We start from the raw sequence: 13308 nt of genomic DNA, 5'->3' as shown, positions 1-13308 counted from the left end.
GATGGCAAGGGGGACACGGCCTTTACTTTAAAGGTCAGGACAGATGACCAGGAAGCGGGGGCTGGGGTGGAGCTTGGCAGTGGGATGCCCCCTTAGGTTTGGGATGATTTGAGGGGAGGGTACAATCTTCTGAACCAGGTCCCTCCCAACTCCTCCCCCTCCAAGTGCTTTCTTCCTAGGCCTGTTTCTCTTTTTTCTCAGGGCCCAATGCGAACGTCTGACCCACTAAGCTGAGTAGGTCCACTTGTAGGGGGCAGGCAGGCTTTCACAGCGGCGCTTGGCAGACAGAGTCAAAGCCGTCTCACCCATTCACCCATCACTGACTCCAATGTGGAAATTCCAAGCCTTGAGATATTAGCCTTTGGGGTCATGTCCCTGTCAGAAGCCTCACTCCCCAGACAGCGTCCCCTGGAGAGGGCTGGAAAACCCCAGGCTCTCCCTTGATGCCAAGTTGACAATATCTTGGCAGCCCTGGCCAGCTGCTTCCTTGTGTATAAATTTTATCATCACTAAGGGCAGGCAGAGAAGTTCCTTGGCGTCCTGCCCCTTGTGGACCCCAGCCCAGCCAGTATCCTTCACCAGAATGCCCTGGGGCTCGTTTCTGCTCTAGAAAGGAAGGTAGGTACACCCTCTACTCCCAGCTTCCTTCTCCCCTAGGTTTGAGCTGAGAGGGCCCTTACACGCCACCGTACTGCCCAAGGAATGCATTTAAAGATGGGGAAGCCGAGTCCCAAAGGTGAAGAGGTTGCTGGAACAGCACTGAACTGCTCTCCCAAGTCCTGGTCCCTCTGTCCTGCCTGAAGCTTTAGCCTGGGCCTGGCAAGACCAGGAAGTCCTCCCAGCATGGGCGAGGCCTTGCCCCAGTCATCCAAGGACTTCTTCCCAGAGTCACCCAAGGGAGGAGGCTGTGCCTGCTGCTCCCTGCAGGGAGAAAACAAGAGCTGCCCAAGGCCAGGAGCAGCCGGAAGCACATCCTACTGCCTGGGCTGCTGACCCTGGGCAGAGTGGCAGGGTGTTTGGGACCAGGCCTCAGGCAAGTGGGAAGTGTAGGGAGAAGATGTGGCCTTCAGACCTGGGCAACATCCCAGAACCACCAATCACTACTTCTGCCATCCTGGGCCCTCTGTGCCTTAGTTTCCTCACCTGTTAAATGGGATGATAATAATTCCTCCTGCATAGGGCTCTCATGGGGACTGGGTTAGCCTTGCCGGAGCATGGCACCGTGGCCAATAGCATGGCTCTGGAGCTGGCCTGCCTGGGTCCTGATCTCGGCTCCTCCACCTCCAACTATGTAATATCAGGTGTGTTATTTAGTTTCTGCCTCAATTTCCTAGAACAGTGTCTGGAATATTATAAGCACTCTACGAATGCCAGTATTGTTATACTTCATGGAGAGGAGGTTCTTGGCACACACAGGTGCCCAGTTAATGTGGGCTCCATGCCCTGGTTCCCCCTGATTCTGCCCCCCAGCTGCCTCCTATGTTCCCTCTGCTGTCAGTCTCTCCTTGCAAACCTCCTGTTTCCTACCGGAGAGTCCAAACACTCAAGATTCCCTCTGATCTCCACCCCTAAAATCTGATTAGCTTCTTCACACTCAAGTGTAAATGACTGATAAGCATTTCGCTTATATTGGGAGAGGCTTTTATCCTTCAGCCTGAGGAGCTACGTACAGTTGGCTGTCCACATCCACGGATTCAACCAAACACAGATGGAAAAATATTGGGGCACAGGGGTTGCAGAAACCAAAACTTGAATTTGCCCCTCACCGAACACTACAGTGAATCCACATGAATGAAGTGATGCGTAGGCATGCCCTGCTGTTGCCTTCCACCATTTCACAGATCCTTGGTCTCTCTCCAGCACTCGTTTAAAGCGTTGTTCATCTAGTGTCTTGTCATTATTCCCTAAACAATACAGTATAACAACTATTCCCATAGCATTTACAATGTATTAGGTATTATAAGTAATCTAGAGATGATTCGAAGTGTCCGGGAAGATGTGCGTAGGTTATATGCAAATACTACACCATTTTACATATGGGACTTGAGCATCCCCAGATTTTGGTATCTGAGCAAGTCCTGGAACCAATCCCACAGGAACAACTGTACTAATAATAGACTTTTAGGCCACAGGCCAGGCTGAAGAGGGGGAGAGTTTGGGAAGGTAGCTCCCCTAGCACCCTTCTGTGAGAACTGTGTTCAAGACCCAGCTCTGTCTCCTGGTTGCTCTGTGACCTTAAGCAACTTTCTTGACCTATCTGGTCCTCAACTTCTTCATCCACCAAATAGTACAATGGCCTTTGTCTTATCCACCTTGTGGAGTGGTTCAGGATTAAATGCGTCTACAAACGGTCAGCATTTGTCTCTCTGGAGCACAATCTCTGGATTGTGGTTATTTATCTACCTGTCTCATTGTCTCTTCTTCTGAAGTGGGGAACAGGCCAAAGTCTCTCCTGGGACCTCATGTAGGGCCAAGCACACAGTAGGTGCTAAGTGAACAGGAACTCAACTGAAACGCACATCCAACCCCTCCCATGTGTACAGCTGATCACCCATGTTCTCATCCATTCCCTACCACATCTTGCAGAGGCCAGTGGAGGCTGGTAAGCCCATTAAATAGACAAGGAAACTGAGGTCAAGGCACTTACCTGAGGTCATGCAGCTAGAAGTGGCAGAGCTGGGAATCACACACAAGCAATTTGACTGCAAAGTCCATACCCTTCCCACCCCCTGCTTCCATGACTTCTAGATATCCCAGTTGGTCCTAGGAGGGGGCAACTTGAATCTCAGGGATGTGGGACCTGGAGATGGGGACAAAAATGGAAGGACAGCTCATGAGTTTCAGGCACAGACTGCATCAGCCCCAACTTAAGGTCATCAAATTCTCATGACCAGTCTTTATGGAGGTATTATTATTATTATCATCCCCATATGCCAGATGACAAAACTAAGGCTCAGAGAAGTAAAGGCACATGGCCAATGTAACACAGCCAGTAAATTGAAGAGCTGGGACCTGAAACCAGGTGTGTTTGTAGCTGATGGTTGTGCTCTTGACAACTACCTTGCAGTGCCCTCACACCCACGAACCCTCGCCCACGGCTGACTTGGGGGGGGGGCAGAGGTGGTCTGGGAGTGAATGCTGCTTGCCCCACCGTGGGGAGGACACAGGGAGGTGGGTTTGGGCTCAACATCAGGAACACCTTCCTAGCAGAAAGATCTGTCCAAAGAGTGAGTAAGTCCTCTGCAGAAGGAGGGGAGCTTGGTGTCCCAGGAGGTGCCCAAGAAGCCAAGGAACGGAACCAGTTTTCAGGACTGCCCTTGACCCTCTCCTGAGGGAGCAGCCTTCCCTTCTTTCCACCCCCTTCTATTCCCCTCCCCTTCTCTCCCTGCTCCCCTCTCTTCCTCCTCTCTGCCTGTGATTCACTGTGTGACTTAGGCAAATTCCTTCACCTCTCCCCTCTCTGAGCCTCAGTGTGCTCATCTGTAAAATGGGGTAATAATACGTGCACCTGCATTTTAGGATTACCTTGAGGATAAGATAAATAAATCTCTGTATAGTATTTAGCCGGCATCTGGCCAGGTAAGGGCTCAGGTAATAAGCCCCATTATTACTGCCGTTATTCTCCTCTCCTCTCACGTCCTGGAGACCACCTCAGGCTGGGAGTCAGGACCCCTGATTTAGACTGCTCCTCCTGCACAGCCAGCGAGCTCCTCCCTCCCATCCTTCCTAGTTTCCGAGGAAGCAGGGAGAGGTAGACCCCACCCCAGGGTGTGCCTGTGTTGCCAACCCCATTCCTCTGCCTCAGTTTCGCGTCCACCTAAGGGGCGAGCGACCCCGCGTCCTCTAGGGCTGTCCCTGGGTCCTCCCCGCAAAGTGGCGCTGAGCGTCCCGGGCGAGCGTGTGCGGGAAGCGGGTATGTCCGCCCCTGCCCATCCTGGCCCCCGCCCGCGCCAACGCCCGCTCTGTGGCTGCTGCCTCTAATCCACGTGATTTCCCGGCTGCGGCTGCCTGCCGGTGCTCTGCATTCACTGAAAGGTTCTGGGCGCGCCTACTTTCAGTTTCTGGCGGAGCGCGGAGATGCTCGGAGCAGCCGGTGAGTGCACTGAGCTCCGCGGGGCTGCGGGTCCCTGGCTGAGGCGAGGGGTGAGGGGCGCGGGGAGGTTTGAGGTTCAAATCCTGCCCGGAAAGGGCAGGAGAGGATGCCAGGGGACCTTGAGGTGGAACGTACCGATAGCCAGGTGGATGTACGAATGAAAGGACCGACAGACAGACCGGAGGACTGGTGGGCAGATGGGGTGCCGTGGCCGGGGCATCGTACAGCCTGCTACCCTGGGGAGTTTGGGGGATGAGTTGCGAATCACAGGTGAAGGCAGACCGGGATCTCCTGGGTTGGGAGGCCGGGGGATGTGGCTGCGCTCCCTCCTGCCGGTCACCAACTTGGAGCCACGCTCTTTTGCTTTTTCCCTTTTCAACTTTCAATTGCTTTTATAAAGACTTATGGAAGTCGTACTGTTCGTTATGCACAATTCAGACTTTGTAACTTAAAAAAACTTTATTACGGAAAATTTCAAGCATATGCAAAAGTAGAAGAAATAGAATTAGGTTGAGCCATATGAACTTTCTGAGTTTGATATAATGAATCCCCATGTGGCCACCAGTCAGCTTCCACCGTTGTCTTGTCACAGCTAGCCCCAGTTTCATTACAATTTCACCCTCCCTCCCGCCATTATTTTGAAACAATAGCAGACACCATAGCGTCCCAACCAACATATTTCAGAATGTACTAAAAGATATAGTCCTTTCAAAAACAAAACCAGGCTACCATCAACATACCTGAAACAACTGGGCGATAATTCCTTAATGTCGAACCTCTACAGACTATTTCTAATGGACATTTTCACTTCTTAAGTAATAGGGAAAAACCTGGGTTTTGTCTTGTTACTGGCTTTTTGCACTTCCATGGGGCTTTCGGCCACTTCCCCACTAGGGAGGCCAGGACCAGCTGTTTGCTAGGTGGTCATTGGAGAGGGGCTGGAGTTGCTGGAGAGCGCCCCTTTTCTAAGTTGAGGTTCTTAAGTTTCCTTTTTAAAAGGTTGAGGGTTCTGCTGACTTTAAAAGCAGCTTGAAAACCAGCCTCCGTAGATCTGGGGGTGGCAGGAGGTGGGGTGGAGCCCAGGCCAGTACCCAGCGACTTGTCCCTCCAAACTGCCTTTCCTTGCCTCTAAGGTGGCAATGACGCCCCTGGGTGACACAAATGGTTTGTTCTGACTACTAACCTAAAGTTGGTGGTTTGAACCCACCCAGCAGTGTTGTGGAAGAAAGGCCTGGGTGATCTGCTCCCATAAAGATTACAGCCAAGAAAACCCTATGGAGCAGCTCTACTCAGTAACACACGGGGTCACCGTAAGTTGGAATCTACTTGATGGCAATGGATTTGGTTTGATTTTTTTTTTTTTTTTTAAGGGAGAAATAAATCTTGAAAAGCACTAGACTTGGTCTCTTTGCCAGCGAACAGAGGCGGGAGGTAAGGTTGATGATTTCAGGGTACACCTGGACTCCCCATCCAGTGCACTTCCTTCAAACCTCACCGGACTCCAGCGCCGACTAGCCATTGATTTCACCCACCTGCCTCCTCTCCAGAAATTCAGCACAAGATTGAGTGGCACCTGGCATGGTAGGCAGACAGGGGCCCTCAGCATGTTGTATTTGCTGGATGACCTTGGGGTAGCCATTTCCTCTCTCAGAACCTTGGTTTTCTATAAAACTGAGATGGTAAGGTATCCTTCAAAGGGTGTTTCATGGATTAGATTAGATGACGTATACCAAGTGCTTGGTTGTTTTACTTTCTTAGTGCTGCTGTAAAAGGAATACCATAAATGGCTGGCTTTAATGAACAGAAATTTATTTTCTCACAGTGTAAATGGCTAGAAGTCTGAATTCAGGGTGCCAACTCTAGGGGAAGGCTCCGTCTGTCTGCTTTGGAGGAAAATCCTTATTTCAGCTTCTTCTTGGAAGATCTTAGTGATGTCCGTGAGAACTGTATCTTCCCGTTCTTTTGTGCTTGCTTCTCTGTGTCTAATCTGATCTTATATCTCAAACGTGAATAGGTTTCAGACACACCCTGCGTAGGTATGGAGCCCTGGTGGCACAGTGTTTGAGAGTTCTGCTGCTAACCTAAAAGATCGGCAGTTTGAATCCACCAGCCGCTCCTTGGAAACCCTGCGGGGCAGTTGAGCCTTTATGACTGTTTGAAACCAAAAAAACGGGCATATGCTGCAAATTACTATTTCTACAGGGTATTGTATGAGATGTGTGCATTTTTGGTAGGAAACATAGAAATTTTGAAAATTTTTCTTTGGGACACTGTATGTCGCTCTGAACTCTAGGGGAAACCTGGGGTACAATTAGTGGGACAAGGTATGTCCCTAGGGACTCAGAGGGTAGGATTGTTGGTGGGGGCAAAAAGAAAAAAAAAATCCATACTACCTACCAAAAATTCAACAACACAATGATTCAGCATGTTTCCATTAAAGAAAACACATGGCATCAACAAAAAATTCAAAGCAGAAAATAATTGAGTCTTGAATTAAAGTACCACACAAGTGTGAGGTTGAGTCCTTAATGAAGGCAGACAAGCAGAAGGGAAAGTTCTTTGGAAGTTTCACAGTATACTTAACCTTATTCCAGGACAGAGGTGTCCAGATGTTTGCAGGTCCAAGGTCAGCCTCTCCCCACCCAACAATATAGTCCGTCTCTTCCGGAGAAAATTCAGCAAAAACTCGTCAACATGCCTTTTCCCATCCCAGCATTTCCTCTGCCTTATACACAGAGTTGGACTAAGCATTGAGAAACTAATGCAAGTGCAAATGCTTTGTAACAGCTTTTCATAGAGCTCTGATGGTGGAAGCTACCGCGTTTCTTTGCTGAATCTATTTTTTTAGTATTGGCTTGTGGCCCAAAATCAACAGACCCCAAAGTAGATGTGGCTAAGACTCAGAGCACAGGGGAAATGCTCAGATGATTTGAACGTGAAAAAAGAAAAAATCAGAAAATTTGATCAGTCTGGCTGTTGGTACAGGCTGTCTGGAGAAGAGAAGCTTTTTGGGTCCCTAAGACTACCCTAGAGGAGGCCTGGTGGTGCAGTGGTTAAGGTGATCGACTGCTAACTGAAAGATTGGCAGTTCAAAACCACCAGTGGCTCCTCAGGAGAAAGATGTGGCAGTCTGCCTTGGAAACCCTGTGGGGTCGCTATGAGTTGAAATCGACTCGATAGCAGTAGGTTTAAGACTACCCTGGAGGACATGTCTCTGCCATCCACTGCATCTAAAACCAGGCAGAAGTGGTGAGGCAGGCAAGTGCTTGGTTATATGTGGGACTTCACTCTCTGGGAATGTTTTCTCACTTGTGCAATTGGCATGACTGTGTAACACGTATGCTATTTAGAATTTCTGGGCTCTTGAGAGCTGGGTAAAGTTTTCCTGAACCCCCATTCTGCTACTTAGGGAAGCCCTAAGTGTTCTCAAGATCTCTGTGGATCTGGAAGGTGGGTGTGGATGTGAGCTTAGTTCTCCTGGCCATCTCTGACCCCAGGCTCCTCTTCTGTTCTGTGGTCATCCTCTCACTCTTGTTGACCAGTCATGAAGCCAGCAGGTTCTCTTGGTGGGGAGATGGGAGGAAAGTCTGGGGAAGCATGAGTTTAGTCATTCATCCTGCCTGTCACAAGCCTGACTGTCTGTGACAGGGCCCCATTCCATCTCGTGAGTCTTCCGATAAACTCCCAGACTCAGGAGGTGTCCCCAGAAAGGCCTTTAGCAGCCCTTCTGGCTGGGATGCTCTGACTTTTGGCAAAAGAGAGCTTAAAGGAGCCTAAGGAAAGATTGAGTTCACACTCAGAGATGATCTCGATGACCAGTTTGGTTTATTTCCTTCCAGACTTTTTTTGTGTGTGTATATTAATATATACGGAATCGTATATAAAAACAAAAATGGAATCAAACTTTTAACACTAGATAATATATAATGGAATTATGTATTAAAGGAGAATTAAATATCTCCTATGATATCATTTCTTAAATTGTTTAATTTTTCAGTAGCTAACACATAAATATAGTACAAAGTATAAAACATACAGAAGAATATATAGTGAAAAGTAAGTATCCCCCCTTCCATGTCTTCCAGCCGCGTACTTACCCTCCCTGAAGGCAACCGATATTATCAGGGTCTGTGTCTCCTTCCAAAAATAGTCTGGGTGGGTCTTTACAAACACGAATATATAAAACATTTCCTCTTTTCACAGATATGAGTATATTCTGTGTAGTGTCCTCTATCTTGGTTCTTTTTGTTTGTTTGTTTGTTTGCTTGCTTGCTTGCTTTTTATTTTGATACTTAACAATGTATTTTGGAAATATTTCCACATCAAAACAAAAAAGGCTGCCACTTTTCTTTTTCTTCTTAACAGTTACACAGTATTTCATTGTATAGTTGTTCTATGTTGGGTTTAACTATTAGTGGACATTTAGATTGTTTCCTGTGTCTTGCCCTTCCAAATAGTGTCATAATGAATATCCTTGTACAAGAATCGTTTTTGTGTGTGAAGGAGTGGGTCTTTAGGACAAACATCCAAGAGTGGATTGGCAAGGTCAAGGGGAATGTCCAGTTTGAACTTTGATAAACATGAGTAGATTACCCTCCGTAAGTGTTGTACTAATCTTCGCTCCCACCAGCTGTGTGTGAGAGTGCCTGCTTCCCACACCCTCCCCAATACCCTGTGTTATTAAACTTCTCCATATTTGCAAACCTCCGAGACGAATAGTGGTGTCTTTTTTGCATTTCTCTTATTATGAATGAGATTGGACATCTTTTCAAACATTTAAGAGCCATCCGTAGTTCCTTTTCCATAAACTGTTCGTATCCTTTGCTGTTTTTTTCTATTGGATTTGTTGGTCTTTGTTCCTATGGAGCTGTAAAAGCACTTTACATATTAAGGAAATTATCTCTTTGTGATACGAGTGTAACATCATTTACTTTTTAAATTTTAATACACTATTTTTTAGAGAAGTTTTAGGTTTACAGAAAAATTGTGCAGAAAGTACAGAGCGTTCCCATATACCCCTTCTCCTTTCCCCACTCCCTACAGTTTCCTCTGTTATTAACATCTTGCATGTGTATGGCATATTTGTTACAATTGAGGAACCAACATTAATTCGTTATTACTAACTTAAGTCCATGGTTTACATTAGGATTCACACTTTGTGTTGTACAGTTTTATGGGTTTTGACAAATTCATAATATCATGTATCCACCATTACAGTATCATGCAGAATAGTTTCACTGCCCTTAAAACATCCTGTGCTCCTCCTCTTCATCCCTCCTTCCCTCCCCCTGAGCCCCTGGAAACCACTTATCTTTTTTACTGTCTCTATGGTTTTGCCTTTCCCAGAACGTCATATAGTTGGAATCATACTGTATATAACATCATTTGAAAGAGCTGAATGGTTGTCCGTTGAATGGCAGAACCATATCTACCATTGTTGAATATCTAGATTGGGTCACATTTTCTCTTATTACACATGTAATGTTTCCCTTCTTTATATAATAAACAAAGTGTGACATCTTAATTGTTTCAAAATCTCTCTCCAGAAGTTCTCTCAGGGGAGGAATTATTTTTGAGAAAATGCCTTGATGGACCTTGGGGTGGGTGGGACCTGTGTGCAAGGTTGTCACTGTCGGCAGGGACCAGGACATCCAAGGAGAGAACACTGCTTTGCATGGAGTGTGTGAGAGGAGGGGTGAGGGGAGGGTGCTCTGTTGGCTTCTGACTGGAGAGAGGAGAGAAGGGAGGAGGGGGAGAAGGTGGAGAGAGGCTAGGCTACACTGGGAGAAGACCCCAGGAAACTTCTGGGGGGTGGGATGGCCAAAGGGCATTGTTGGTCACGTGAGGCCTCCTGTTCCTTGTGAGATGAGTACTCACAACACAACCCCCTCCTCCTCTCCCCACCCCTGCACTCATTAATCCATTCGGCACGTGTCTACTGAGCTTCTGCATGCTCTAGGGTCCTGGCTGTGGCTGGGAACACAGCAAAGTCCCTGCCCCTTGGGACTGATGTGCCTGGGGGAGACCAACAATAAGCAAGTAAACAAAGACATACAATCTGACATCCAGTGGTGGCAAGTGTGGTGTGGGATAACAGGCAGGTGAGAGGACAGAGCCTGCTGGGCACGGGGGAGGCAGTGTTCCGGGCAGGGGCTAGGCAGGCTTTCTCATAAGGAGCATTTGGGACACTTGAGGGGAGAGACTTGATAGGAGTGAGGGAGAGAACTATGAACCATGAAGATGTCTGGAGAAAGTGTCAGCTGGGTAGCAGGAATGGCAAAAGGAGAAGGCAGGGTGGAGGGGGTGGGTGGAGAAGAAAAAGAGAAGTTGTTTAAAACTTGGTGTGGTCACAAATGCTTCCTGTAAGATTTTTTTTTTTTTAAATATTTTATTGTGTTGTAGGTGAAAGTTTATGTAGCAAATTAGGGTCTCATTTAAGAATTTTTATACAGATTGTCCATAACATTAGTTACAATTTTTACAATGTGTCAGCATTCTCAACGTTTCTACTTTGTTTGCTCTGTTTCCATTGGTCTAACTTCCCTTCCCCTCGTTGCCTTCTCATCTGGCAACTGTTGGGTTTTTTTTTTTTTTCCGTTGTAACATTATTTTTTTAATTAGTTTTTATTTTTTTTTTATTGTGCTTCAGATGAAAGTTTACAGAGCAAATTAGTTTCTCATTAAACAATTAATACACATATTGTTTTGTGACATTGGTTGCCAACGCCATGACCTGTCAACACTCTCCCTTCTTGATCTTGGGTTCCCTGTTACCAGCTTTCCTGTCCCCTCCTGCTTTCTCGTCCTTGCCCCTGGGGTGGTGTGCCCATTTAGTCTCGTTTTGTTTTATGGGCCTGTCTAATCTTTGGTTGAAGGGTGAACCTCAGGGGTGACTTCAGTACTAAGTTAAAAGGGTGTCTGGGGGCCATAGTCTCGGGGTTTCTTCAGTCAATGGCAGATCAGTAAGTCTGGTCTTTTTTTGTGAGTTAGAAGTTTGCTCTACATTTTTCTCTAGCTCTGTCCAGGACCCTCTACTGTGATCCCTGTCAGGGCCGTCGGTGGTGGTAGGCGGGCACCATCTAGCTGTGCTGGACTCAGTCTGGTGGAGGCTGTGGTACTCGTGGACTGTAAGTTGTTTTTTTTTTTTGCACGTAATTTAATGAAGGTTGAACCTGAAGCAAGAGCCCTCAGCCATTACAATCCCTCAGCCTATCGCCGGGCATTCCCAGGCTGTGGTATTGCGGGTAGGCTGGTATTTGAATCATTTCACCTACATCAGGAAAGGTAGGGCTACCCCCACTGGCATCGATACATAAACAACACTATGGTGAACACCTTTGTAGCTAGAGTTTTGCTCACATTCTGGATTATTTCCTTACGCTAGATTCTTAAAATGGACTTCTAAACAGATATATGGACTTTTATTTTAAAGCGTTTGAGACAGTGTTGCTAATTTCTCTCCAAAAGGACTATGTCCATGGATAGAGGCAGCAGGCTGCCAGGAAACTGCCTGATTCCCCAACACACAGAGACCCGATATTCTGCAGGACACCCAGCTGCCCCTGGGTGGAGGGATGGCATATGTATGTCCGCAGCAGTCCCTGGCAGGTTCCTTCTGCTTCTTATGGCAAAATGGAAGGAAGTTCAAATCTTGGGGAGTGGGGTCTCGGAGGCATTCAGACATTATCAGGATGCCTTGTCTGAAGAGAGAAATCACTTGATGGTTTATGTATCTCTTAGAAGTGCCCTTTTCTCTGAGTTCTTGAAGGCGCCCTATGCAGTTCTGGGCCTCAGGATCACCCATCTTGAAATAGACAGGTCAATGTTTACCCAGACTCCTACCAGCGGAAGTCAGCAAGATGATTTTAGGAGGTGCATGGGTTGTTGTTATTAGCCGCCATCAGTTTGGCCTCCAACTCATGGTGACCTCATGCACAATGGAACAAAACACTGCCCGGTCCTGGTCCTGTGCCATCCCCACTATCTGTTGCAGATTGGGCTGTTGTGATCCATAAGGTTTTCACTGGCTGATTTTTGGAAGTTGATCACCAGGCCTTTCTTCCTAGCCCACCTTAGTCTGAAAGGAAGCTCTGCTGAAACCTGTTCAGCATTATAGCAACACACAAACCTCCAATGACAGAGAGGTGGTGGCCATGCATGAGGTATATTGGTGGTAATCGAACTCAGGTCTCCGGCACGAAAGGTGAGAATTCTACCACTGAACCACCAATGCTTCATAATAGGAGGTGCATGGTCAGGGCGTTATATTATTGAATCATACAGCAAGAAAGTCGTTCTCTTTTCAGTTCTCTTTAACCCTTTCTGATTAGTCAAAGAGAAAGTCTCAGCCCGGCGCTAACATGTCTGTAAGGCGACCTCCATTTCAACAAAGGGAGAATCAGTCTTGAGCAGGCAGCAATACCCAGCTACCGTTCAACATTACAGCCAGTCCCTGTGTTACAAACTTCCGACTTAGACACAACTTGTACTTATGAAAGGACTGCCATAGAGCCTATTGTATGAAAATTTGAGTGAAATACAATGGTTCCAATAACTAACGGGTGCACTACTTTGTGATGCTCATGAAAAACGTTCTGCGGCTTCAGCAGTTGTCAGCTGGAGGAAGGAGAACGCCGTCCCCCATTTTAAGTCTGATCAAGTTGCCATTAAAACTGTGTTGAGCGTGTAACTTTGTATTTGGCTTAAATTTTCCTCTTATTTACCCTGGTAACCATGCCTCCAAAGCGTAAATCCAGTACAAATGCTGGTGATGCATCAGAGAAAAGGAAAACCATCACAACTGAAGAACTACCCGATGAAGACCTTCTGGACTTAGAACAATAGATGATAGCATTTGAGGAAGAAGATGGGGACCTAAAAACTCCAGAACTGAATTTTTTTTTTTTTAATTGTACTTCAGGTGAAGGCTCACAGAACAAATAGTTTCTCATGAAACAGTAGTACACATATTGTTTTATGACATTGGTTAACAACTCCACATGTCAACCCTCTCCCTTCTTGACCATTTTTTTTTTGGTGAAAATATACATAGCCAAAGATACACCATTTCAAAAATTCCTACATGCACTGTTCAGTGACATTGACTACGGTCTCCCAATAGTGCTGCTAGTCTCACTTTACATGAAGGCTTACAGAACAAAACAGTTTCTCATTTAACAGTTAGTACACACGTTGCCCTATGACAATGGTTAACA

The 13308-nt window shown here is 46.7% G+C and overlaps 1 protein-coding gene across 8 annotated transcripts in view; it reads left to right on the top strand.

Moving 5' to 3' along the window:
* The first annotated feature begins 4011 nt into the window (after nt 1–4011).
* Nucleotides 4012–13308, top strand: part of NLRC5 (NLR family CARD domain containing 5) — a 103583-nt gene continuing 94286 nt past the window's right edge. For 5 of the 8 annotated variants that reach the window (XM_023726880.1, XM_023726881.1, XM_023726882.1 and 2 more), the window contains exons 1-2: nt 4061–4093; nt 5464–5674. In XM_023726880.1, coding sequence (XP_023582648.1) covers nt 5672–5674 — 3 coding nt within the window. In that variant the 5' untranslated portion in view covers nt 4061–4093; nt 5464–5671. Of the gene's footprint in view, nt 4094–5463; nt 5675–13308 lie in introns of all 8 variants that reach the window. The other 3 variants (XM_023726878.1, XM_023726877.1, XM_023726879.1) reach the window with 3 other exon arrangements.

Source organism: Trichechus manatus, unplaced genomic scaffold (genome assembly GCF_000243295.1).
Source record: "Trichechus manatus latirostris isolate Lorelei unplaced genomic scaffold, TriManLat1.0 scaffold00014, whole genome shotgun sequence".
Taxonomy (NCBI): Eukaryota; Metazoa; Chordata; class Mammalia; order Sirenia; family Trichechidae; genus Trichechus; species Trichechus manatus.
The sequence above is the reverse complement of the archived record's forward strand: the minus strand, read 5'-3'. Positions and strand labels throughout refer to the sequence as shown.